This window comes from Bombus vancouverensis, chromosome 10, assembly GCF_051014615.1.
Source record: "Bombus vancouverensis nearcticus chromosome 10, iyBomVanc1_principal, whole genome shotgun sequence".
Taxonomy (NCBI): Eukaryota; Metazoa; Arthropoda; class Insecta; order Hymenoptera; family Apidae; genus Bombus; species Bombus vancouverensis.
The window spans coordinates 11,139,035-11,165,528 of record NC_134920.1 but is presented as its reverse complement, the minus strand read 5'-3'; the positions used below and the strand labels follow the sequence as shown (position 1 = coordinate 11,165,528).

At 30.5% G+C, this 26,494-nt stretch overlaps 7 protein-coding genes across 17 annotated transcripts; 3 read left to right on the top strand and 4 right to left on the bottom strand.

The window, feature by feature from the left end:
- The first annotated feature begins 141 nt into the window (after nucleotides 1-141).
- Nucleotides 142-3,666, top strand: bsf (bicoid stability factor). 9 transcript variants are annotated; one of them, XM_076622115.1, is made up of 11 exons: nucleotides 142-385; nucleotides 449-597; nucleotides 706-843; nucleotides 934-1,201; nucleotides 1,299-1,530; nucleotides 1,610-1,798; nucleotides 1,871-2,078; nucleotides 2,175-2,387; nucleotides 2,460-2,701; nucleotides 2,922-3,048; nucleotides 3,278-3,666. In XM_076622115.1, exons 1-10 carry the CDS (start codon nucleotides 255-257, stop codon nucleotides 3,045-3,047), a joined length of 1,896 nt encoding a protein of 631 aa, XP_076478230.1. In that variant the 5' UTR covers nucleotides 142-254; the 3' UTR covers nucleotide 3,048; nucleotides 3,278-3,666. The 9 variants fall into 9 exon arrangements, with proteins under 9 accessions (XP_076478230.1, XP_033193038.1, XP_033193037.1 ...); XM_033337147.2 differs by lacking the exon at nucleotides 3,278-3,666 and having other exon boundaries at nucleotides 724-843; nucleotides 2,922-3,062; XM_033337146.2 differs by lacking the exon at nucleotides 3,278-3,666 and having other exon boundaries at nucleotides 2,922-3,062.
- LOC117158345 (monocarboxylate transporter 5-like) lies at nucleotides 3,196-8,134 on the bottom strand. Its single transcript, XM_033337150.2, has 9 exons — nucleotides 7,899-8,134; nucleotides 5,556-5,675; nucleotides 5,351-5,494; nucleotides 5,003-5,271; nucleotides 4,552-4,745; nucleotides 4,096-4,342; nucleotides 3,755-3,920; nucleotides 3,437-3,637; nucleotides 3,196-3,370 (listed from the first exon to the last, which is right to left on the bottom strand). Exons 1-9 carry the CDS (start codon nucleotides 8,080-8,082, stop codon nucleotides 3,210-3,212), a joined length of 1,686 nt encoding a protein of 561 aa, XP_033193041.1. The 5' UTR covers nucleotides 8,083-8,134; the 3' UTR covers nucleotides 3,196-3,209.
- Nucleotides 8,135-8,687: 553 nt separating this feature from the next.
- Nucleotides 8,688-10,026, bottom strand: LOC117158348 (PITH domain-containing protein GA19395). Of its 2 annotated transcripts, none has more exons than XM_033337158.2 (6): nucleotides 9,876-10,026; nucleotides 9,530-9,711; nucleotides 9,394-9,437; nucleotides 9,254-9,331; nucleotides 9,049-9,153; nucleotides 8,688-8,968 (listed from the first exon to the last, which is right to left on the bottom strand). In XM_033337158.2, the coding sequence occupies exons 2-6, from the start codon at nucleotides 9,698-9,700 to the stop codon at nucleotides 8,758-8,760; spliced, it is 609 nt and encodes a 202-aa protein (XP_033193049.1). In that variant the 5' UTR covers nucleotides 9,701-9,711; nucleotides 9,876-10,026; the 3' UTR covers nucleotides 8,688-8,757. The 2 variants fall into 2 exon arrangements, with proteins under 2 accessions (XP_033193049.1, XP_033193047.1); XM_033337156.2 differs by having other exon boundaries at nucleotides 9,835-9,992.
- A 520-nt stretch (nucleotides 10,027-10,546) lies between these two features.
- LOC117158340 (uncharacterized) lies at nucleotides 10,547-16,027 on the top strand. Its single transcript, XM_033337142.2, has 10 exons — nucleotides 10,547-11,038; nucleotides 11,214-11,289; nucleotides 11,405-11,805; nucleotides 12,017-14,077; nucleotides 14,151-14,459; nucleotides 14,529-14,862; nucleotides 14,948-15,114; nucleotides 15,202-15,482; nucleotides 15,558-15,675; nucleotides 15,750-16,027. Exons 1-10 carry the CDS (start codon nucleotides 10,857-10,859, stop codon nucleotides 15,856-15,858), a joined length of 4,038 nt encoding a protein of 1,345 aa, XP_033193033.1. The 5' UTR covers nucleotides 10,547-10,856; the 3' UTR covers nucleotides 15,859-16,027.
- Nucleotides 16,028-16,042: 15 nt separating this feature from the next.
- On the bottom strand, nucleotides 16,043-19,257 carry LOC117158346 (SET domain-containing protein SmydA-8). 2 transcript variants are annotated; one of them, XM_033337153.2, is made up of 7 exons: nucleotides 18,372-19,257; nucleotides 17,583-17,951; nucleotides 17,354-17,488; nucleotides 16,820-17,006; nucleotides 16,643-16,738; nucleotides 16,468-16,544; nucleotides 16,043-16,377 (listed from the first exon to the last, which is right to left on the bottom strand). In XM_033337153.2, the coding sequence occupies exons 1-7, from the start codon at nucleotides 18,954-18,956 to the stop codon at nucleotides 16,261-16,263; spliced, it is 1,566 nt and encodes a 521-aa protein (XP_033193044.1). In that variant the 5' UTR covers nucleotides 18,957-19,257; the 3' UTR covers nucleotides 16,043-16,260. The 2 variants fall into 2 exon arrangements, with proteins under 2 accessions (XP_033193044.1, XP_076478067.1); XM_076621952.1 differs by having other exon boundaries at nucleotides 16,820-16,922.
- Nucleotides 19,258-19,964: 707 nt separating this feature from the next.
- On the top strand, nucleotides 19,965-24,979 carry eys (eyes shut). The gene is made up of 15 exons (XM_033337145.2): nucleotides 19,965-20,222; nucleotides 20,380-20,528; nucleotides 20,740-20,850; nucleotides 20,920-21,027; nucleotides 21,116-21,229; nucleotides 21,340-22,195; nucleotides 22,282-22,741; nucleotides 22,825-23,147; nucleotides 23,222-23,432; nucleotides 23,508-23,659; nucleotides 23,738-23,874; nucleotides 23,946-24,191; nucleotides 24,264-24,464; nucleotides 24,554-24,782; nucleotides 24,849-24,979. The coding sequence occupies exons 1-15, from the start codon at nucleotides 20,071-20,073 to the stop codon at nucleotides 24,943-24,945; spliced, it is 3,546 nt and encodes a 1,181-aa protein (XP_033193036.1). The 5' UTR covers nucleotides 19,965-20,070; the 3' UTR covers nucleotides 24,946-24,979.
- On the bottom strand, nucleotides 21,339-26,418 carry l(2)k14505 (ATP synthase mitochondrial F1 complex assembly factor 2 homolog l(2)k14505). Its single transcript, XM_033337154.2, has 7 exons — nucleotides 26,228-26,418; nucleotides 25,891-26,084; nucleotides 25,693-25,803; nucleotides 25,442-25,622; nucleotides 25,260-25,375; nucleotides 24,893-25,177; nucleotides 21,339-24,682 (listed from the first exon to the last, which is right to left on the bottom strand). Exons 1-6 carry the CDS (start codon nucleotides 26,283-26,285, stop codon nucleotides 25,031-25,033), a joined length of 807 nt encoding a protein of 268 aa, XP_033193045.1. The 5' UTR covers nucleotides 26,286-26,418; the 3' UTR covers nucleotides 21,339-24,682; nucleotides 24,893-25,030.
- Nucleotides 26,419-26,494: the final 76 nt, after the last annotated feature.

The following is a 26,494-nucleotide window of genomic DNA, read 5'->3' as shown; positions in this document are numbered from 1 at the left end:
ACATAAAATTAGTGGCGAATGTTGACAGTACTGTTTTTTATAATCCGTTTATATTATAAGTCTCTAATAAATAATTGATGTTAAATTAGTTATTGCCAACTCATTAATGAAACAAACGAATAATTATATTTTTAATACGTTGTGTATATTGTTTTATTGGGAAGAATTTATCATTGTAGGTTATAGGGTTAGGTAATTCAAGTATTTCATGTGAAAAACGCTGCATCAATTTTATTAACGAGTATCAACTTATCATGGTAAATATTTTATTAAAATGTGTAAATCATTTTCAAAATCACTTAAAAATTACGATACTAAACGAAAACAAGAAAATGATACATTTTGTACCTCGTCTACGTAATAAAACATTCGAAATGTTAGAAAGGTTAGTTTTTTAAATGTATTATATATTTATTAATGTAGTTTATAAGCAGTTTTATATTAATAGGGATACAATGCCGATATTGGGTACTGCTGAGAATTATAGAAAACAGCTAATAAATGAAAAATTTAATAGCATACATAAACACATGCAAATACACAAATGTGTACAGAGAACACAAATGGCAAGTATTATACATCTTATAAATTCAGTGCGTAAGTATAAACAAACACGTATTATTGCAATATTATTATATATATATATATATATATATATGCATATAGAGATATATATATTTATAGAAAACTTTTTTCTTTAAAAAGATGGTATACATATTGCAGATGTTATAGATACTGATAAGATACTCTTGTTACTTTCCTGGTGTAATAATTTAATCGACTGTTTACCAGTAGACAAAGTAAAATTTGGAAGATCTTTATGGTTGATTTTGGATACCTGCAGTATGTTCTCAGTATTACATATTTATTCTATAACTTAAAAGTAATAAAAACAACATAATTTAACGTATTTTTTTTACATTGAATTTGAAGATTTTAAGATGTCCACAGCCCATTATAATGAGCTTTTAAAATTATATACAAGAAATGAATATGATTTTTCAATTATGGAATTACTAATGCACATGAAATGTAAACAAATTTATCCAAATGATATCACGTATAAGATATGTATTGAATATTGTTGTATGAAGGGAAATATTGACATGGCATTAATGTTTGTTGAAAATATACGGAAGTTACAGTTTCCTATATCGGAATCTGTCTTTAATTCATTAATACTGGGATATTCTCAATCTGGGTAAATATACAAGATTTATTTAATAAACATTACAATATTTTAATAATTAGTACGATATTTAATTTTTTAATAATTAACATGAGTGTATATTTTTCAGAGATATAGAGAATGCAAATAGAATGCTAAACTATATGGGACAACAGAAATTAAAATTAACAAGTGAAACATATGCTGCTCTTATATATACTTATGCTAAATTGAATAATGTTGCTAAAATCAAAGAAATAATTCAGCAGTGCAATTTAAACAACATATACTTCTCTAACAAAAATATTTTAAATGTGATTTATATATTAATAGGGAATAATAACATCAATGATGTTCATATTGTAAGAATTTCTAAAAACTTTCTGATAAAGTACCATTAATGTGTACCATGAAAGTTAATAATGGAATATTTTGTTTTAGATGTATCAATATTTAAAAAAAAGGAACACCATTCTAAATACTGAAATAGAAATTATATTGAAGTTAATAAGTATTGATCACATACACTTAGCTATAAAGGCACTATCATGTATAGGTTTACATGATAAACACCCTCAATTTGAAAATATTCTGAGATTAATTTTAAAACATGTAGTTAATAACAGAATGGTAAGAACAATATCCTTTTTTGTTGTCACTTTTTTTATATTTTAATAGTTACTTCTAATATATTTATTTTAGTTAATTAATGATATTATTAAGCTATGTACGATTTCTGAAGACGAAACAGTGTTCAAGAAATGTTTTTTAATATTATTACATTATTCGTTAATGAAAAATGACCATTTATCTATTCCTTTGCTTAGAATATTTAAAAGTCATTATCTGATAAAGCCACATTATTTTTGGCCACTTTTACTGAGACAGGCAACTAAGTATGATTTACAAGGTATATAACTTATTAATTTTTAAAGTATTAATAAAATTTATTAATACTGTCAATATTTCATTAATATTGGTTGTGTCAATAAGTATATGCTTTTAGGTATTTTAGATATTCTTAAAATTATGATCAATGACTTTAATATATTACCTTGCATTGATACAGTTACTGATTACGTTTTACCATTTACTTTTGGAAAAGTATCTCACACAAGAAATTTATTAATAAAACATAATATAAGTGAAACAATGATTGATAATGCTTATGTATTATTACTATTGAGGAAAAAAAAGATAATAGAAGCTGCTATATATAGTAAGTCCAAAACTTTAAGACATATATAGAATAAATATATTTAGACTAACAATACTTACATTTTTTTTATAGTGCGATATTTCAAAGGTGAATATTTTTATAAAATTATTGCTTCTGATCTCAGACTAGCTGCAGTACTTAAAAGAGATACATATAATTTTGTAAACATCAGTAAGAACCTAATAGAAAGCACTGATTCAGATTCAATATTGATGTTAAATAACAAATCAAATAATGTAACATTTGTGCCTATGGACAAACAGTTACATGATTTTATGATTGATTTTCCATCTCATAAAATGTGGTTGATAAGGGTATGTAATTTTAATTTTATAAATTACAAATTTTATACAGATTATTATGTCACAAATCTTTTTTTTTGAGTTATTTTTAATAAGTTAGAATAAAAGTTACATATATTATGTTGTTTGAAATGTATTTTTTATAATTGCATAATTACAGTAGTGGAATATATGTAATAAAAAACATAAGTAATAACTTAATAATTACAATTTTGTTGTATTATCTTTTTAGGTAATAAATCAGCTGGTAGATAACAATGTTAGCTTAAAAACTGAAACAGTAGGAAAAATACGTGAATTTTTACATGCACAAATAACAGATGATGTACTGCAAGTTCTTCAAAGTTTAACAAAATAAAGTGATGTGAAATTACCCAGCAATTTTATATTTAATAAATTTCAAGTTTATTAGATCATATATTTGCATCATAGTATTCATTCTGTAGTTAGAAGTATAGATAAATTAAATGGCAAAACATTTATTAATAATTATAAGAAAGCAATAATTATTTTGGACAAATTAATTATTTATTATATTTTTAGTTCTTTGAGTATTTACATTTTTATGAATTTTTTGTTGAATTGTAGGTATAAAAAATAAAATTAATCCACTAATAGTTATCATACCACCAGCAGTGAAAAATCCAGGATCATAAGATTGAAGTACATCATATAACCATCCTAAAATTATGAATTATAAAAAGGTTAAGAAAATAAAACTTATGACTTAAAACATTGTAGACACACCTGCAATGGGTGGTCCTAAAAGTGATGCGAAACCTTGAAATAGTAAAAGCTGTCCAAAAGCATTGGTGAGACGATTTAAACCCAATAAATCTACTAAAATCACAGATGTAAGACCAACATAAGCGCCAGACGTGAATCCAAATATAGAGGAATAAAGTGTGAATGAGGCAAAAGATGTGCAGAATGCACTAAGAGTTGTAGCTGGAAAAATACACAAAGATTAAACATCATGCACGATTTTCAATTAGATATTAATCTCTTAATATAATTTAAGAGGTTTGATTAAATTTTATAAATAATAACAAAAGTAATACTTACAAATGCCACATATAGTAAGACATAAATTATATATTAATAGTCGATTAACCCATGGCTTGTCTGAAACATATCCTAAGATTATACGACCAACTGTATTAGCAATTCCGATTATTGCAAGAAGATAACTTGCATCCTTTTTATTAATCCCTCGTTCTTCAGCTTGAGGCTATAATCAATATTTTCATGAAATATAGCATAATCATAAATATATTAAGAATTATAACTTTTACAATACACAGTTTTTGTAAAAATATGTTAAACAAAAGTCGTTTATAAACAAATTAAATAGTTTCTGTTATCAAAAAATTAAGAACATTTTTAATAAAAGCAAGTATATATACCAATACATAGATATATGGTACATAAAATCCAATACTGGTGCAGAAATTAGAGAAAGTAAATAATATAAATACTGGATCTTTTAACAGAGAAATGGTTACATCTTCTTGAAAGGCATTGAGCTTTCTGTCAATACTAATTTTAAATTCTTTATTACCAGCTTTTATATAATCTATTTTATTAGGTAAACTTGTAGAGGACTTATGAATATGAAAGGTTTCTTCGCTATATCCTTGCATTAAATTAGGGCTGTAAATAAAAACTACGTGTTAATAATAATTGTATTAGAAAATTACAAAATTTTATATTTTATATATTGAAAAAGATGTCTGTGTTTATCTCTCTGCACTTTTACAATAATAATAATGGTAATAGATGTTAATGCTTAAAATATTAATATCGAATAGATATATATATATATATATATATATATATATATATATAGAATAAATACTGACTGCTCTTTATGAATATTCTCTAAACTGTCTTGTATCACATTATTTGAGATCAAAACAGGTTGACTCAGGGACTTTAAACCAGCATGATTATTTTCCTTTCGAAAACTCACACTGTATATCTTTTTACTTTGTTCCTCATTAGATAAATTATTCGAATATTCTTCAGGATTATTTTTCATGTTCCGTGAAGATTTCTGAAAATTGAAACCTAGATCTATGACGATACGGTACCGTTGGTTTAAAAACATGAAATGTTTATATATCTTATTCAACGCATCTGATCTCACATACATATAATATACATATATATAATATACGCGTTCGTATAAATTGCGCTTTCGTTCTTCTTTATCTTTTATAATTCGATTTCATGTATAGTTTGATACTATTTATTATGCGATGTAAATGCTGTTATTAAATTCTTATAATAATACATACAAGAATCCTGTACCTCTGTAGAACTTCTCTTTTTTCGTTTATCCATTTTAAGGGGCCTAAAAAGCGCTCCAAGAACGGTGCAGTTTAGAACGATTCCAGAACAAATTAAAATCGCTCCTCGCCATCCGTATGTCGCTATAAAGTAATCTAAGCAAGGTGCAAAAATTAATGTGCCTAAACCAGAACCGCATACTGCGATTCCCGTTGCAAAGGACCGATACTTTTCAAAGTAGCATGTCACGCTGACAATCGCAGGTAAATAGATCAATCCAAAACCTAGTCCTGCAATAAGAACAAATTGTTTATGAACTTATACGCTGGCATTAAAAGTTTCTATATAAAGTAATACAAATATTTTCACCTGTTCCAATGCCGATCGTAAAGTATAATGTTATAATATTTCGAGCCCACATACTCGCCAATAAACATGCACTGGCCAATATCGAACCAGCTATAGTTACAGCCCGGCATCCAAATTTATTTACGAATAAACTTGATATCGGACCTTTAATCAATCTTCCGTTATGTTTTTGAGAAATCGAAATTATCGTGGATGAAAAGTTTACCTGAGCACAAAGTAACACCGACTAATATCGACGCAATCCATGCAGTTGCACCTTTTCCCTCCTCGAAATAATACAGAAGTTCTAAATAAAAAACACCGAACGAATATGTCACTCCATCCGCTGCAACAAAAATATATTGTTCTTTCATATAGAGTTTTTGATGTAAAATAATGTTTAGTAGATGATGGTTAAAGAACTAAATAATATACATAGTAAGTAACCTCTTCTTTGGGAAGAGAAATAAACGAACGATACCTTATACTTGTTATTCTAATAACTTTTATTTTTGTTAATGAAATTAACGTCAGTGTTACGAGAAATAAAGGAATTAATTGATAACAAAATGAGTAATCTATTTAACCTAATTCGTCAATAGGAAGTAGCATTATACTATTCATCTTTAAGTTATCGCTTCATTATTACTTTCCTTCTTGTGAAACTGTTCTTGTTTTATTTTATTTTATTTTCAATCGTAGTTACAATAAATGTAATCAACTATTACGATATTTAAGAGCAATCATGGTATTTAACGTAATATTAAACGAATGGTATAACATGAATTTAATATTTTTCAACAGACGCATATTCAGTATCACCTCAAAGGTGGTATAACGCAATTCTTAGTCACTACCATACAAAAAATATGTTTTTCGTATCATATTCTGATTTCACGTATCGTGAAATTACTGTTATGCGTAATCAAAGTTTCTCTGTATGAGTATATTTCCATACATATGGTAAGTGACGAACAAAGTGCAATAACTCAACAATAATACAGTTCGATCGCTGGCATTGTCTTTGTAACGAAATAATCTTCGTTAAAATTCTCTCATCGCATAGCGTATTGATATTTGTCATTTTTCAAATGGAAATAATTTCAAAGGTCGTTCTAATCCTCCTCTTATATGTATTGGTATCGATAACCTTGTTACCATCATAACTTTTTCGTCATAGATACAATCATCGCCTTTAAATTTTAATACATCCAATACGATGCTTACAGCGAGGAGAAAACAAGCTAATAATGTAAGAAAACATCTAATAGAAATATTTTTATGTGTCAAGATAAGAAGTTAAAAAGACGCATAGATATATGTAATATATCATTTTAATGTTTCTATAATGCCAAGGCCAGCGCTTTTTTTAATCTGTCTTTTCTATTTTTGGGATGCGTGAAAATTTTGTGTCATCTTATAATGTGCTAATTATCAATTAAAATCTGTTATAAATCTGATTGATCTAAAAATTGATCGTTTCATTATAAACAGCTATATTAAGCAAATATAGATATCTATAAATTTTTTCCGAATTATATAAGTATATGTACTTATAAAAGAAAGGACACAATGATTATCTTTTATCGATTTCGTCAAGATATGTGCATCCTTGGGAAAGTTAAAACCAGCAAGAAATCGAGGATGCACCAGTAAACATGCTTGCAAGGTCATTTTCCTTTTTTCGAACCATCACGCACATAATGGTACATGTGCATGATTTGTGTATAATGTAGAGCACGCTCAATTTACTGTGTTTGGTAATATTCTGTTTTGTAATAAGTACATAATAATAAACACATGTTACAAATCTGTTCCCGTACAAGAGAAAATGTGTCAACGTTCTTAAGTATCGCTCTTTCATAAGTCATGCTTTGAACACGAGATAGGAGATTTAAGAAATTGAGAATGGTTTTAACTTGTTTTGCTTCTCTTCGTTATTTTATTCAATTAACGTAATACCTATTGAATAAAAGGAATGATAATATAGAATTAACAAAGTAAAGAGAATAAAACTTCTTTTTATGACATTTTTATGAGATTAAAAAAATCGATTTGTTAATGTATAAATCGTAAATTAACTTAAATGAGTTTCTCATAAAGATTAAAAATTGTTTTTGATATAGTGTAAATACGAAGCGGAATCTAAACGAAAATTTTACAATTCCGTGAAGTCTTTTCTTTTTATTGCTTTATCTCAGAATGTTTTTTTTTTATTCTAAATTAATAAAGATATCATTTATTCGATTAATATATCTAAAACGTGGCCGTAATGGTAACAGTGTAAACGATAAATCTCTCGAAAAAGAGGAATAAGTATACTTTCATTGAAATGCTTATTATAAGTAGGAGTATAATAATTATATTTTAGATAAAGATAAAATCTACTTTACGGTATTCATATTAATTTTATAATATTTTAAATACATATACGTTTAACGGCAACATAAAATTTGAAATTAAAAATGAAAAAAGGAACTTGGCATGTTTCTTCGATATAAATTTTAAACTAAACTTAAAATGAAGTTTTAAGAAAGTATAATGAAACGAGGAAAAATCGGTAGCTTACCAATTACATGGATTAAAAAGGATGCTAGAACTACGATGTAGCCCCATCCTCCGTCCGGTGGTAAGGGTTGCTTCGTAGCTGATGGCACTGAATAATCCATTGAGGTACAGGCGATATTTTCACTTGCATTTTTTTTATCTTGCCTATTTGCCTCAGCGGAGGAGCTGGCAGTCGCGTGTGCCATGAGCTGCTATTGTTGAACTTAGTGAACGTTGTTTCTCGCGATATCAAGTACATATGTATGTATGTATCAAAGTTTTAAGTTGGTGCTCATATAGTGGAAGGGAACAGAGAAGAGAAGGGGTGATCAAAGCAAACCTCGAGGAACGCGTTACTTTTGATAGTACAGAAAATTTCATGAATGAAACGAAGAATTATTTTTGTCACGGAACAACGCAGTATAATTGTTCTGTTTCTCAAATATATCATTAAATATAGCGATTTAAAACGATTAAACGAATTTAGAAAGCGATTTAACGAATAATCATGTTACGAATTTTTTAAATTATTTTTCTTTTTATTATTCTACAAAATGTTAGAAGAAACGAATTTAATACTAAAAAATGTCTAATTAATAACTGATTGCGACGTTACTAGTACATACTAATTTTTGACTTAATTTGTTTCCGAATATATTTACCGAATATCACAGTCTTTGTCGGGAAAGTATACATACAGCTTCGTGCGATAGAGTTCTTTGTTGATTAAAAATAATAATATTTAATATACAAAAATTTAATTGAATTTCAAAATAAGATTAACAAGTAAAACATGAATTGAATATAAACATTTATTAGATTTTGAAATTGGTTTCTTTATTAATGCAGAGTACATCTTCTATCAATTTTCTGTTATAAAATCAACTAACTGTTCTATTAATATCTTCGTTATGTCCTTTTGGGTGATCACTCATTTGAGGACGTAATTCATAGGTACAAATTGTAACACCATGATGATGTGAAGGTGTCCATTCACCTTTTAATCCGATATAATAAAGTTTTATTTTATCTGTTCTTTCAGTACCAGTAAAGTACAAACTTAAATGATGTACAGATGAGAATTTAACCACCCTACAGTAAAAATTGTATTATATTTTTATATTATTATAATGCTTTATATAATGCTTAGTAACATAATAAAACATACATACTTAAGAGAATATTCATGTACTCCCATTGTGTCTACACATAATTCAAATTCTTGTTCAGGTTCTGTAGCTACATCATCAAATGTCATATGTGGTCTATTTTTATACCTAAAAGAATAAAATATTTTTTTTCAATATTAATAAAACATATTTTATATTTGTATAGGTTAAACTTTGTTTCTAGACATTCAAACTCAGGGGTATTTACAATTTTACTTTATTTGGATGCAAATCATCTTCTCCTCCAATAATAATGAGGCCTTTTAATTTTATATTTCCTGTAAACCTGAAAAAAGATGACAATATCTATGTATCCTTACAAATAGTACGTTCAAATAAAAAACATACGGAATGTTAAATAGAAGTTCATTATCCATATCACTTTCAACATACTGAAAAAGAAAGGTAAATTTTAATATAAAATTATAATTATATTTTGAAAAATATTTGTATTAAATGTTTAAATATATAAACAAATAATTACTTTATTTCTGTCCAGTCTATTTTCCCATGGTTTAAATACAGTAGCTCCGGTAGCTTCTTCAAATTCATTTAAACATTCTATATTTTCTACATCAATTTTTTGATATAAATTATATTGTACACCTAATTCTGCATCATTGTGTGTAACACCACAATTACATTGGTGAGGCATTGTAAAACAATCTGTAAAACATTTGTATTAACATTTAATATGAACTATATAAATAATTAAAGTAAACAAAATTGTTATCCAGTAAACAAAATTGTTATCCAATAAACAAAAGTAGAATATAACGATATTTTAACCTTAAAGAGAAGGAATAAATAATATATCAATGAAAACTAACTCCCTCAGTCTTCAACGTCATAAAACGTTTATGGTACTGGAAGTAATAGTCGGAGTTACGCATAAATTTTAAAGTTTAAATACAAAGCTTTTATATACATATATTACTATTTATTAGAAATATGGAAATAAATTATAGATAACTACAATTATTTGTATGTTACAATTGATATTATTAATGATAGATTAAAAATAAAATTAGGTAAGGAATTATAGTTTCGTTTCAATTTTAGATTCGTATCACAAGATAATCTAAAAAAATTATTATATTTTTATATGAATAATTCTATTTTGAAATAAACATCGTGATAAATATTTTTGGAGTTCAACATTTCACATTCTGGTTATTCATTCTGAATTGATTTTTAATACATTTGAACTGTTTATATATGTTCTAAAAATTTTATTTCCGTTATAGCAATAAATGTATTCAATTAATAATATATCTTTCCTACTGTGCTAATAAATGCATTATATATAACGCGAGAAATACTATTAAAATGTATATAAATAATTTTATATACACATAGCAATTTCTTAATTTCTCCTTTTTTTTACATTTAATAAAATATTATAGATTAAAAATATTTAAATCTACTTATAATATTTATCGCTATCGGTTGGCAATATTGAACCACATTTTATACACAACTTCATTGAGTTAGCACTATTGTTTTCTGTACAGTTCGGTACTTCAGTCGTATGCAGTAGATTACGTATCTGGAGTTAGCCTTTAAAAATATGTAAAAACGAATTATATATGTAAATATTGAGATATTACCGTTCATAAAAAGAATTATTATACAAAACGTAAAGAGCTGCTTATGTTTCTTAGCTTATAAATGCTTTACCAATTCTTCGAAAACCATTACTGTATTCGTGAATGCTTAATTGATTAATGGTGATTCCATAGCAAATGAATATTTGCATGCTGCAGTTATGTGCTTCCATTGTGAAAACATAATTGTTTTATGGTGATAATATGTCAAAATCAAACATAAGGAAGATAACGGTTGACCCTACGAAATGTAATACAGACTCTCGTCGACCAAGTGTATTTGAGAGGTTGGGGACCAAACCAGCAGTTACTGCCGGCCAAAATTCGTCGGATTATTGTAGAAACTGGGCACTAAACGGCAGCTGTTCGTATGGAAAGAATTGCAAGCAAGTATAATTTTGAAGTTGATTTACTTTTGCATAGTAAATTAAATATGCATCTATCTTTTATAGTAATAAACAGTGAAATTGTTAAAGTTATTATTTAAATAATACAGTAAGAATTATCACTCTCATTTTATTTAAGATGATCACCATTTTCTTTTCTTGATATTGCAACTAGATATGCAAATACTCACACATTAATAAGTCCGTCCAAGCGTGCCAAAAAGGATAATGCTATTGCAAGTACAGCAGGAGTAAGTGCATAATCTGTATTATAATACTTTTAGTATAGAAAGTTTATTTAGAAAAATTACAAGCATATTATCTTATTTGAAGATGGATATTTACATATATGTTTATAATATATAGCTTATTGAGGATCCGTTTAAAAGGCTTACTTCTAAGATCATAAAAAAGCCATCTCATAGCCCTGATTTAAATTTGGAAGAGTGGAATCAAACAGATTTGGAATACGAGGACGAAAAAGTCTTAGAAAGACGTAGACAGTTGTTACAGCGTGAACTAGAGCTACAAATGAAGAAAGATAAAGAGGTTCATGGGAAAGATAAAGTGAGACAAAAAAAAAAGGCTATGACTTCTTCTTCTAGTTCTCATACTTCAAGTACATCTAGCAGTAGTAGTAGTTCTAGCAGTGAAGATTCATCTTCTAGTTCAACATCTGATTCACGTAAAAAAATTAAAAAGATTAAATCTAAACGGCATCATAGTGGATCTACTGACTATGATGAAGATAAAGAAAGAAGAAGGAAGTAAGTCATAATATATATGTTACCATGCTTTTTCGTTTTTGAAATAAAACACTAGATTAAGATAATGTTTTTTTTATAAATCAATAGTCAATTTTCTTATAAATGTATTATTTATAGTATAAGCGTTACAAAATGACAAGCTAATAATTAATATATTTGATTTAAATATATCAACCTTTTAATATCTATTATAATTTAATAACCTTGACAGATTAAAATTGAAAAGGCTTGGAACAAAAAATGAAAAACCATCAGTGAAGAAAAAACGTAAGTTTGAAAATAGTTCCACAAAAAAGGAGATTAGTGCTAGATCTGCGAAGAAATACAATTCATCTACAACATCAAAGAAACATTCTTCCACACCTCGTACAAGGTCACCAGCAATACAAGCTTCTACAGCAGTAACATCAACGACAACTGCAGTATTAGGTTCCTCTGTATCTGTGCCTCATCATGGAACATCTAGTAAAGTTAGAGAGAGAAATAGAAGCGAATCCCCCAAAGCAGTAAAAGCTAGAGATATGGATAAAGAAGACAGACATTACAAAAAAGTGAGAGATGTAGATGAATTATCTAAAGATAATGCTAAGAATAAACCTTTTGATAAAGTCAAAGAACAGGACAAAGAAAAAAGTCGTGCAATAGACGAAAAAATAAAAACAAACGAAAGATTAAAGACGAAATGTAAGGATAAAGATATACGTTCTAGAACACCTCCGACATCCGAAAGATCGAAACATCAACATTCAAAAGAAACGATTTCAACGAAAACTCGCCGTAGTCGTACACCTGAAAAGTCATCTAGATCCAAAAGAGAACTCACGCCGCCAAAAGCTCAAGATAGACAGCTTTCTACAAACAGATCTCGAGATACGGAAAAAAAAGATCGCGAATCACATAAAAGTGATAAAACTAAAGACAGGGAGGACATAAGAAAAAATGAACAAAATAATAAAACTAGACAAGTATCGAATCAAGAAGAAAGCCATAGAAGGATTGGCAAAGAGTTTGATGATAAAACTTATTTAGGAGAAAAGACCCGCCAAAAGAGCAGAGAACGGCGTGATAAAGAGCATACGAGGGATGAACGTGGGCATTCGAGGCTTGCTCGAGATCAACGAGATGCTCGTGATAAAGACAAAGAAGATCTACAAGAACGTTGTCGTGAACGACCACGGGAAAGAGATCGTGATCGAGATAGAGATCGAGAACGTGATCGTGAGCGAGAGAGAGATAGAGATAGAGATCGCGATCGTGATAGAGATCGGGATCGTGATAGGGATCGCGATCGCGATCGAGATCGAGACCGTGACAGAGAAAAAGAACCAATAAAAGCAAGAGATAGAGATGTACCACCTTTAGTTACAACGTCGTTAAGTTTAACAACGGATAAAAGTTCACGTTATAGTCGGGATAAAGAACGAATAGTGGTGAAGGATAATGCCTTTGAGAAAAATGGAACTCGAGAACGTAGAAGCGATAGAGAAAGAGAACGATCCGAAACGAAAGCTCTTTCTGATAGGGATAGAACATCTCAGCGTATTGATAATAGATACGATAGAAATACTGTAGATAAAGATACACCAGCTCGTAAAGCTGGCGTAAATTCACCTAGGGATCGTGTTGATCGCTTTCCGCGAGAAAGATCTTTGGATAGAACATCGTTGCTCGATAAAGGTGTGCACAATGCTCCACCATTGTCACAAGCTCCTTCTTTACCAGCCGTTCAGTCTTCTATAGCATCTTCATCGTCTTCATCCGCACCGCCTACGTTGTCAAGTTCGCGAGATAATTTAATTGACAGAATAGATATCGGGCACTATGATCGCGAAAGACACAGACGATTTAGTACAAGATATGATCGAAATCATACATCTGAACACGATCAATCACGCGTTACACCAACCAAAGTTGATCGTTTAATCGAAAGACGCGAGACTAGTCCACGACGAACAATTGAAATAGACAGAAACTATAATAGAAACTACGGGCGTTTATCAGAACATTGGGACGAACAGGACGAAGCGTCTTCACATTTAGATTATCGTGATCACCATATTCATGAAGATGATAGAAGAAAAACTGTTGACGGAAGGAGATATGATAGTCCGTTTGATGAAAGACGCGGAATTCGTGAAGAAAGATCCCGGGAATCTAGATATGTCGTTCAAACTACTGATAGAACTTCATTTGATGATCATCGACATCATCATCATCATCACAGGCATCCGCTTTATCCTGGAGAAAAGTTAAGGAGTAACACCTCCATACGGTATGTTGATAGCTGTAGTTATTTATCCTTATGACTAGTAACGAAAGTATTTAAATTTGTATGTTTATACTAGGGATGAAAATGTTCCTAACGATGATTGGGATAGTCATCATCGTGATGTAGAACATGGCAGAGAACGAGCTTACGGACCTGTTGATTGGGAAGAAAGAGAATGGCGAGTAAGAGGATTATGGGACAGCAGAGATAGCCTTCCTCGGTCAGAAGTGCATGATGATGATTGGAATTCTCGATATGATAATTCTGTGTCAGATTGGAAATCAAGTGATTCTCGAAAATGGGATAATCAATCAGTGCATATTCGAGGCCATTATAGAAACGATCGATCTAAGGAATTAGAAATAGCAGAATCCACATCACATAAGTATGCCATGAGATGTAACTCTTGTTTATTTAATTACTTTTATAACAAGTTAATTTGTTCCCTTTTTAGTAAAAGACGAACTTATAACAGTTCTGAAACTAGAGATGAATGTACAGTTCATAGTTCTAAACAAGCATCTTTATATGGTAGTATGAAAGAAGAACCTATTAATAAAAAGTTAATGGAGCTTGCAGAAGGTAAATTATCTACAACTCGAGAGAAATCTACAGATACTTTTCAAAAGAAGGCTGTATCAAAAGAAAAATCCGAAACGAAAGAAACTATTACCTCTGAATCAAAACGTACTTGCATTGATGAGTCTTTGCAGATACTTCATACTGAAAGCGATCTCAGTGATATTAGTGATGATCCAGATGACATATTAAATATGGAAGATATCACAGTATGTTCCATTTATTTATGTATAACTAAGCTAGGTGATTATTGCTTTGTAAGCTTACATTATTATTTAATATTAACATCTACAGGATATGGATGCAAATAAAACACGAGTAACAAAGAAAACTCCTGATACTATACAACGAGATGGTCAGTTAACAACTCAAGAAGCAGACCTCTCATCTCCAAAAGAAACTATAGAGGAAACAGTCTTTAACACAAAAGGGAAAGATAATACCGATGCAATGTCCTTTAGGTAATATTTTTAATTTCTAAAGTTCATTTACTATTACTATATGTAATATACAATAATCGGTGGGTTAATAACTAAAATTGTTCACAGAAATATGGAAGACGAAAATATGGAAACTATGGACTTTGAAGAAATTTCTGACGGTGAATTAGAAGAGGACATTAAAACGAGTGGTAAAGGTTTAGGCGATGCTTTAGGAGTTGACTGGGAAAGTCTTGTTAAAGAAACACAACCTCGCAAATCTATATCATGCAATCAGAATTCAGAAAATCGCTGGCAGTGCAAAGCAATTCTGCATAGAGTTGGCGTCTCTGCGAAATACGCAGGCGAAGATGTAATGAAGAAACTGACAAAAAAATATGGAAAAGACGGTTTGTTATCCGATTAATTTTTATTTAGTAACAGTTACTTTAATCGTATTTATTTAACTAAATGATTATTTTCAGATCATTCAGAATTGTTTTTCCATAATGTTGCATTTATGCATACAGCACTTGCACGAAATCGTTTGCTACATGACTTAAACAATGATATGCTACCTACAGTGGATGATTTTCTGTACAGGTAAATATTTTATTTTTTTAGTAGAATGACATAGCTTTAACAGAATAACAATGCATAATATTATTATGTTATAGGAATGGTAATGTAAATATTGATGAGGACGTGGATTACGATTTAGAAGTTTTAAGACCTTGTACAGCTTTATATGAAGAAGCAAAATGTTTATTACAACAGGCAGTATAAAACAACAAAATTGCACTTTGCTATTATACCATATACGATAAAGCATAGGGTACAAGTGCATCACTTTATTACCTGCTAGTCTGATACAGCTATTTAGCTATTTCTTGCTGTCAATTTAGCCATCTGGGGTGCAATGTAAAAAGAGATTAAATTGATACGTTTTTCTTAATATCTAGTTCTTTAATTTTCCATAACTAAATGTCTTTTTGTATATTATTCAATCTTTATGTCTCCTTTATGGAAATTGTAGTTACTAAAATTGGACATTATTTTTAAAAAATATGACAATTTTCTAAACGATACAATTTTATTTTAAAAGAATTACACGTTTTTCTTATTGTTCTGTAAGTTATTTTGTTACACGGTTATAAGTATATTTTATGTTCTATTCGTCGATATCTTTTATACAGCAATTGGTTGTTTAAAATAGTTTTTATCATGTTCAAATGTAACAGCTGAAATAATATCGTTTTGTAGTATAGTGATTGCCTTTTCTAATATACGTTGATTTTCATCAACCTAAAAAAGATATTCAATGTAAAGATAAAACATATCAAGACAACATCAATAAATGAACAATACAAGTATAACAACGAAATTTAGACATACTTCCTCAATATTTGGTTGTTGTTTAAATCGTTTTATTTTCTCAAGATTTGTGCAATATAGTTCATATAAAATAAGACCTGAAATATTAAATCAGGATACATTTAATATTTTATATATAATATTAATATTAATAGAAAGATAGCAAAATTCTAGACCTCGTTTTAAATGAATTTACCTCTTTTCCTACAATCACCACAATTTAAATCATCCAGTACAGAAAGTAAATCATTGCAGAATTTCGCTTTTAGATTCAGCTCAGTATCACTTAAATCTAACATAATGTTTGAAAAAATATCATATAATATACAAAGTAATATATTTTTAACAAAATATATTTGTATATTATTCGCACCTTCCCATTTGGCGCCATCACTCCGGCCATAATACGAAACAATTCGAAACTTCATATCTACAATACAGTAATTACTCCATGGAGTCAAAAGTGAAAGCTCCTTCTGCAAAAATTTATAGATCTCACGTGGTGTTTTGCATAAAACTTCCTTTATGATTCCCGCTATACCCGAACGAATCGAACATATCTAGTAAAAAGGAAAAAAATGAAGTATTTACCTAGAATTGACAGAAAGTTACCGAGGTCGAAAACATTTTAGTTATTAATTAAAGTTAGTAATTAATAGTTAATAATAAAATTAAATCAATGCGCTTAAATGAAAAAATTACAAATACAAAACTTGTTATTAACGTTATTTAATTCTAATCTGGAAATTAGAAAAATTCGTAAAGACGAAAATACATTAAAAAATTATCTAGGAAGACTAGAACAAATTATTAATCATACAACAAGTGAAATAAATAAATATGGTTATTAACCATATCTATGGAATATTTTTGAAATTATTAAATTTTAAATAATTTATATAAATACCTGCCGATGATTTAGGGTTATGGCACATTTATTACAAATCCAAGGAGTAGTCATATTAAGAGGATCTAGGGGTAATAACTCTCCGGAACATTTGTCAGATGCGCATAACAGTGCACCTAGCCTAGATTTAAATTCCTAATATGTACCGTTTAAAATCATACATTTTTATATTTTAATCTTTAATGCATATGTTTATACATTTAAAAGTAATCATTAGATGTAAACTTGCCGTAGGATCACTGCATCTTTTGCACATGCAGGAGAAGTGTTTAGTTATACTTAAAAATTTCCGCCGTAATGTTGTATCCCAAAATAAACTCGTATAAGTGCTAGTGATCTCCTCTCCAGCAGCAATCGGAAGGGCAGCGCTAACATACATCCGAAATTCTCCATCGAAGTGATGTCTTGTATTCGGTACGCAACAGTGATTTTGGAACGAGGCGATAGAATAAAGTCCTCGTAAACTCACAGAATGCTCCTTGTCGTGGACCATAATCGTTTCAAACGAATTCGTATTAAGTATTCTGCACACATGCTTCATCAATTCCATATCTTCCTCGCTTGGAGAATTGGTCACATTCTTTTTCAATTGTTCGATCTTTTCACAGAAATTATTTTTATAATAACAGGAGATAAAAATGAAAAATATCATAAATATTTTACGTAATTTTGATTACTAAGCAAATATTAATACCAATAATAATTATCATGTTAGTAACATTAATATTTTTAGAAACTGTTTTATGCGTATTAAGATTTAAAATACGATACGCAATTTTTCATACTTTATTTCCCTAATACTCTTCATTAAATCTGATAATATTCATTATTATAGAAATATAAGTATATAATGAAGTTTAGTAGTACTTAAATTTAGTCATAAGCTCATTGCTTATTCTTTAAGCACTGAAACAGACATATTTATACATCCCACCTACGCAAGAAAATTTCTTTAAAAAAGTATCTTTCTCATCATTAGAGAAATCTTCAAAAAGCTAATAATATAACGAAGTCGTACCTCGGGATAACAAGTCAGATTTTTATCAGACTGAAGCGTTGCCAAGCATTTACGCTGTTGTTCCGTTAGAAAGAGCGCACGGATGGGTACCACAGCCAGTAATAAGTTTGGGGACCAATCGGTGCCGCAAGTCGGTACCAATGATTTAAGATATTCACATTCATAATTCACATGCTTTGGCGAATTTTCACATTGAGTCGAGCAAACTGGCAAGCCACAACCTCTATCGCACGGAAATAATGCGCATTCGTTCTTGTAACATGATACGCACATTTCAAAATATTTGCCTATGTATTTAGGTCCGACTAATAGAGGCGAATCAATGAATATTAATTCATTTTGTTTGATGTCTCGGGTGGCGAACACGCCACGACCACCCAATAGTGAAGAACGAATAGTCCACGGTTTTGGTCCTTTCAGGAAGATCTTATTTTCCTTTAAATGAGACAATAACACCTCCTCTACTTTCTCTGGTTCTATAATATCCTGAAAACTCATGTTAAATAATGATACTCTAGAGTGACTCGCTTGAAAGATTCTGACGACTGATCCCAGAGGGTGGTGGTACTGTAACCAGTACTTCATATACTTCACATATACTTCACATATACTTCAGAGTATATATACGTTCAAGAATACGTTCATTATGTAATGCATTCATACAGGCTGGGCAAAAAGTTGCGGAAGGATTGGAAATATATATCCACAACATTTTTCAATTTAATTTTTTCTTGTTTATCTTCTCGGAACTTTTGAAGTACACCTAGGATATTCATTACGGTAGGTTAGAACGTTATTCGACGAGCCGAAATTATAATTTCATTTGCAGAATTTAATTTCCAGAAATTCGAGATTCGATTAAACCCCTCGATCGCCAGACAGCTTCTGATTTTTCCCTACGTCTAAAAGGAAAAGTTACTGTAGAACATACTCGCTTATGTATATATGAAAGATCGGCGTTTCACATGGTTGGTTGTATTATTATTATGCAAGCATGTAGTGCTATCGCATTTCTCGCCAGTGTATCCAGTTTCGGTCCAAAATAGAGTTGGAATTTTGTAAGTAACGCTCGTATTTCGATATCCATTACTTCGTACGTATCATGTTTAATCGTCAATCAGAAAGGAAGAAATAAAAGTCACGATGTAAAGTAATAATATTTTCGTTTGCCATATATTTCATATAAATATGAGTATAATGAAATAGAAATAAAATTAATCTTTCGTTAATGAACTGAGATTTTTTCGATCAATCATTAGATAAATTAGTTATTACATGTTTCAAAATTGAATAAAAGTTATTATTGATGAATCAAATTTTCACGCAAGCGTATCCGATAGGTATTATCGTTTGTATAGTCCTAAGCGTTGCTAAGACTACCAAGTGGTCAACTACCTGCTACAAATACTAGTTAAAGTATAAAGCATATCTATATCGCATTCGGATAGTTATATCATTGAGAAAGTGTAAACCGATGGAAGTGGCGCATCATTTGCGATTCACGTTTCTTTGATCCTTTTGATAAATTAATTAAAGCGTTGAGATACAAGAAATTAATTGATTTTGCCATCTATATTAAAATAATTGTATACATATAATTTCATAAATCTAAATCTTTTACGAGTTTTCGTATCACATAAAAAGTTTGGAATGACCTATAGCAAACATCTATGTGAAAGTTACGCTATTTTTATTCAGAATGCATTATAGAAGGGTGCTTACTGAAAGGTTTACGAAAGAGAAGATTCTTCTTCTGGCAACATTTTTTCTCTTAACGATTGGTTTTTCACGAGGTATAAATTGCAGTGGTGATCCCTGCATGTACGGAATTTGTTTAGAAGACGCGAACAGGTACATAAATAATTCAAAATAAAATAAATACTTCTCACTCTTTATATTTAATTTAAAAAAACAAAAAAACAAAAAAAAAAGATTATAAATAAAAGGCGACTCTGTATAAGTTTTTAAAATTAATATATTAGTCATTCGTCCCGTGCATATAATACAGCACTTATTCTTGCTACTGTATCGACGGTTACACTGGAATCAATTGCGAGATCAATTGGAATGATTGTTGGTCGAATCCTTGCCTCAACGGAGGGACATGCAACGATGCTGTTGCAGCTTATAATTGCACCTGTACTGAAGGGTTTGTAGGTAATTCATGATTCCTTCGTTTACTTTTCATGGCATGTTTCGAAAACGACGCGTTGACGTGTTAGCACAGAGGGTGAAATTAAATGATGTTCGTGCTTCGATTTCCTTACAGAAAAATTGTAAAATTGAAATCAATTTTTTATGTTCGTATGATCACACAGATAATCAAATATTTTACTATTGTACATTATATTACGGTGTGCATTTTTAGGTATAAATTGTGAACAAAGATATAGCGAATGTTCGAATCAACCATGCCTGAATAACGGGACTTGCCTAGATTACGATGGTATTACCTGTCAATGTCCTGATGGATATTCAGGTATAGAAGCGTAAAAATTGGTACGCCAAAAGTTGTTCTATTCGATCTTACAATTTGTTTCTTTTTAAGGAGACTATTGCGAAATCGATGCTTCGGTTTGCAACGATACAATATGTAAAAATGGAGGTGAATGCGTGGAAGGACCTGGATTCTCTTTTTTTTGTCGCTGTTCGGAAGGTGTAATATTTTATTGAATAATCTAGGCAATTTACATTTTAATTCGAGTATTTAAATATACCGAAGATTAATTCTTTTTATTGCGAAGGTTGGACAGGTCGATTGTGCGACGAAGATATTGATGAATGCATCACATCACCGTGTAAGAACGGTGGTCTTTGCATTAACATTCCTGCTTCGTACACTTGTGCTTGTTTATTTGGTAAGTTGTAATTATTTATTATCAGTGATGATGTAGAAACTGAATTCATAATTTATAAAGAGTTAACTTTGTCGTATTGTAAAATGTTAATATTAAACCTTCTTCACAAGGATATACTGGTAAAGATTGCGATAAAGCCATCGTACCGTGCGAAGAGAATCCTTGCGAAAATGATGCAGTATGCTTATTTGAAGACGAGCGACCAGTCTGTTACTGTGTACCAGATTATCATGGTGCGTTATGCGAACTAAAATACGACGACTGTGAGTCGAAATTTGCAAATTGTGAGAACGGAGGCACTTGTATCGACGGTATCAATAGCTTCACTTGTGCTTGCCCAACGTTCTACAGTGGACCATTTTGCAATGTCTACGATCTTCCATCGACTTTCTCTACTATCGAAGAAACACTCGAGACTGATAACGATCAAAGGAGTATTACTCTTACTTCTTTTACACCAAAATCATCGACACTGCCAGAAATCGAGACATCATCGTCAATTACTGCTTCCACGACAGTACAGTCTTCGACTTCTCTTAAAAGCACTAGTCGTCTCTACACAATATGGTACCCTTTTATAGAAACAACGTCTTCGACTGATAACAGTTTCAACTTTCTTAGTAGCAGTAGCGGTACCACCATTAGTAGCAACATTGGTGATAGTACCACAGAAAGTACTCCGTTTGTTACCGATGTCTCGGCTGTGTATTCTGTTACAAGTAAGGAGATATCTCAAACTGAAACAGTCTCGTTAGAACCTCGAACATTTCCCAGTGTTTCAAGTGAAGTCTATTCGGTAACGTCGCCGATAAAAGTTGAGACGGAATATTTGACACAGAAATCGATTCACAATGAAACGACTACGACTGAAATTATTTATCAAGAGAACGGTGACAGGTTGTTCACGTCCACTGGCAATACGACTCCTGAAACTAGTAGCACGACGAGATATGTTCCAAGTACAGGGTAACAATAATCCATAAATCACGAGTAATTGTATAAAAATAATAGTATGCTAAAATGAACGATCTATTCTATTTTATGTCAATTAGGAATTATCCAGATGTAACTGCATCTGTTGGAAGAACGACAGAGGAATTTACGACGACAGAAAGTGAAAGAAATAATGGTTCATTCCCTACCGTTGCATCCTCCTCCAATTTTACAGAGTTTTGGCAAAATAAAAGCTCTGACTCGAGTACGCCAATAATAGAAGTGCCAAGAACTATACCTCAGACATTTACGGATAAGTGGACCTCTACAGAATTAACAAAATCTTCAAGTACAGAAGTGGAAAGTTCTACGTCCGCCTTCGCTAACAATATCTCTTCATCTGTAACAACTAGTAGCTCTGTAAAACCGATATACGATGAGAATACTACCGATAGCGACCATGAACAATTTTCAACTAAAACTGAATCACCAACAACTTCAAAAAGTACCATAATTCCTGAATGCCATGGAATTTTGTGTCCAAGTTCCACAATATCACCTACGCGCAATGATAGCGATGCGAGTATTACATTTTTTTCTTTCTTACTTAGAAATACATTTTTTGTTACGATGTTTACAATAGAGACATTATCTTTTTCTAGTGTAACTGTTCACGTCGTGAAGATTGTAAACCTGGACCAAGTATAATACGGGCGGCGTTTAATGGAAAATCTTACGCGAGACAACACGTTGATGTAGAAATTTCAAACGACAATAACGCAACGTTAAAAATTTTTGTCAGGCTTCGAACACGTTATAAGGATGGCATTATATTACATGTTTATTTCGACGATGAAAAATACGCGTTGGTATATTTGGAATATGGTTCTTTAAAGTTTCAATTCTCCTGCGGACTTGAAACTATGTTATTAGGTGAAATAGATTCGCCTATCGATAACGGGTATGAAGCGGATATTGATACGAGGTAAAATAATACAAAGACGATAATATATTGCTTATTATATCCATGCATTGTATTCGCTTACTTCATATATGCAGGTTTCAATATTTCATGAAAAATGAAACTAACAAATGTTCGGCTCGTTTGCTAGTAAATGGAACAACGGCAGTCAGTGGAGAACAAACTTTACCATTACGTGGAAGTCTTCCACGACATGCCAATCTACATTTAGGTGGTATACCATTGGTATTTTCTCACTATTTCGCTCATGTCTCTATGGGATTTACTGGCTGTATGAACTCATTGAAAGTTCGTCTTTCTTACATATGTATATGTATATTTGAAAGCATTCGGAAAATTAAAAAGCATGTTTTATTAATATAGATAAACGATATACCACGTCATTTCATCCGTGATTCCACAGAAACGTTTCAAATTGAAGATTGCACATCGTTTCTGTGCTTATCAAATCCATGTCAAAATTTCGGTGCGTGCGAAGAAATAAATGGTGCAATACGTTGTAGATGCATAGCTGGGTAAGATAATTTGCAATTTATTCAACAAAATTTGGTATTAAAAAATATCGTCAAATAGGATATTATTTAATTGAATAGATATACAGGCCCATTTTGTGAACGTTCAACGTGCGATGAAAATCCTTGTGCTTTGGGTGCAACTTGTATTAGTTCACCGGGTACGGGTTTCGTTTGCGTTTGCCCACTTGGAACTCATGGGCTCTTATGCGAAGAAGGTAATATTGTTATAAATATACATATGTATCTCGAAAATAAAATATAATTATTTTTTATCCTACACTTCTAGATACTGTTATAATGCGACCATCATTTTCTGTACTTGTACCTGGATTCTCATCATACATTGCTTACGGCATTTCAAATTCTATAAAAGATGCAATGGAATTGAAATTGAAGGTCATACCGCGTACTTACGAACAAATATCTTTGATAGCTTATTTAGGACAAAGTGGATCACGCCAAGATCTATCCGATCATCTTTCCATAACATATGTTCGTGGTTATATTATGTTAACCTGGGATTTAGGAGCAGGTAATACATCTTAATATCTTAGATATTTACAGATTTTTTAGCCCTGTTGAATTTCGTGAAAATATTCTCTAGGCGTTCGTAGAATATTTACAAACGTTCCCTTGAGTGCTGCAACAATGGCAGCAACAGCAAGTAAAAGTCATATAGCATATACGATTAGAATTGGAAGAAAGGGTAGGGATGCATGGCTTGCAGTGGATGGTATAGGCAATATAACTGGGCGAGTGGTTGGAACCATGACACGACTCGATGTATCACCAATACTTTATATCGGTTCGCTTTTTATTATTTGATAATTTTGTTTAAAAAGTTTATATTAGAAGATAGATGCAACATTATTTGTAAAAATTATTCCTGTTCAGGTGGACACAAATCAAAAAATTTTGAGTCTTTACCTCACGATTTGCCCCTTCATACTGGATTTTCTGGTTGTATATTTGACATTGAATTACGCACAGAAACTGCTATTTATCCAATAACCAATTCAAGTCCTGCAACAGGTCGTGGTGTTGGTGAATGTCATAGAAATGAATGCATTCGTCATTTATGCAAAAATGGTGCAGTATGTTTAAATCATGGAGCTACATACAGGTAAGTTAACTTATAGCTAGTATATAATCTTTAATATCTACATAAAATATCAATTAATTATTTCAGTTGTATTTGTACAAAAGAATGGATGGGATCTGACTGTTCCATACCAGTAGAGGCATTATCTTCTGTTGACCCATCTTCTTGTCGTACTTCAAACTAGTGAAAATATTGTTACTGTTTCATTTCATTCCAATACGCCATATGTACGAGTTTTGTACAAAATTTATTCAATTAATTTTTATAAATTAATCAACATTCTTGTTATCTATTTTTGGTTGACATGACACAGAATAAGAGTTCAAATGCACAAATAAGATAGCTGCAGCTAAACGAGCTTGTAAGTCATATTTATTTTGATCATGGAACCATTCTACAGAACCCCAATGAGAAATCTACAATAAAAAGTAAAGTAGCATTCAGCAGAGAAACATATGTTGGCTGTAAACTTTTTAGTATACAAATTGTTATACACACTTGATAATTTTCCTCCAAGCGTGATTGCCTTACTGCTTCCTCTATACTAATTACTCTTTCTGCTGCAGCTAGAGTAAGGATTACAGATTTGAGAGCATCGACTCCATACATAAAACCTACAAATATAATAGTTTGGTAACATTGATTGCATATTTGTATATATTAATAAGAAAATCATTTACCATAAACTGCACTATAATTGTAGGACATTAAGTGTCTTGTCAATATTGTTTTAGTTTCTGAAGATACAGTAGGAGCTTCTATACTCTGAGTTTTAACCAAATTCACCCCATATTTGTCACAAAACCATTGTACTAGTGGATCCCAATTTTCAGTTTGTATTTTGTATAATTCTTCATTTTCCTATAATTATTCTCTGTTTAATAAATGTCTTACATCATAGAAACAACATTACACAATATAACATATTTACGTATGAGTGAAATAGTACTGTATCCATTTCCAAACAATTCACAATGTAATTTGCCATATCTTGCTTTGTATGATTGTTAGGATTATCTATTACAGTATTACATAGGGCTGTCTGTAAAATCGAATGTATAAATATATTAGATCTTGTTTATTAAATTATGTACTATACTTATACTTATAATTTTGAAGATAAACTTACTAGATGCATACTACTTCTATCAATAATGTTTTTCTGCATATCCCATTCTGTTGCTATAGCTAAAGCTAAAGGTTTGCTTTCCACTTGTAATATCTTTCCTTGTGGTGTTTTGAGCTTCCTTTGATCAAGTGTAATTTCAAATTTTCCATCACACAATAATATATTTGTTTTTCGATAAAATCTTCTAAGGGTGGCTAAAATATTTTATAAACGCACATTATTTAATTTCATTCATAAAATTATTCTCCCTTTCATGTTTAGGAGCTTATGATACCGATATGTCAAAATAGGTTAAAAAATGCAGAAGGCTTTATAATTTAGAAAGATGTATCTTTACCCATATTTCTTACTATATTGAAGGTCATAACCAATTTTTTATGTCTAAAATAATACATTTTTACTAAATATTAAAAATCTGTCTGTCATAAATATTACTTCATCCTTTTAACATATAAGTAAATACGCTTGATTTGACAAACAATTCGTAACTCGTAATGCAACACGCAACTATAGTGCAATTCTGCTATTTGATATCGTTAGTTATCGATATTTTATAATCGAATCTAATCTGAATCGTTCTACTATTAATCGGTCTTTAAATCAC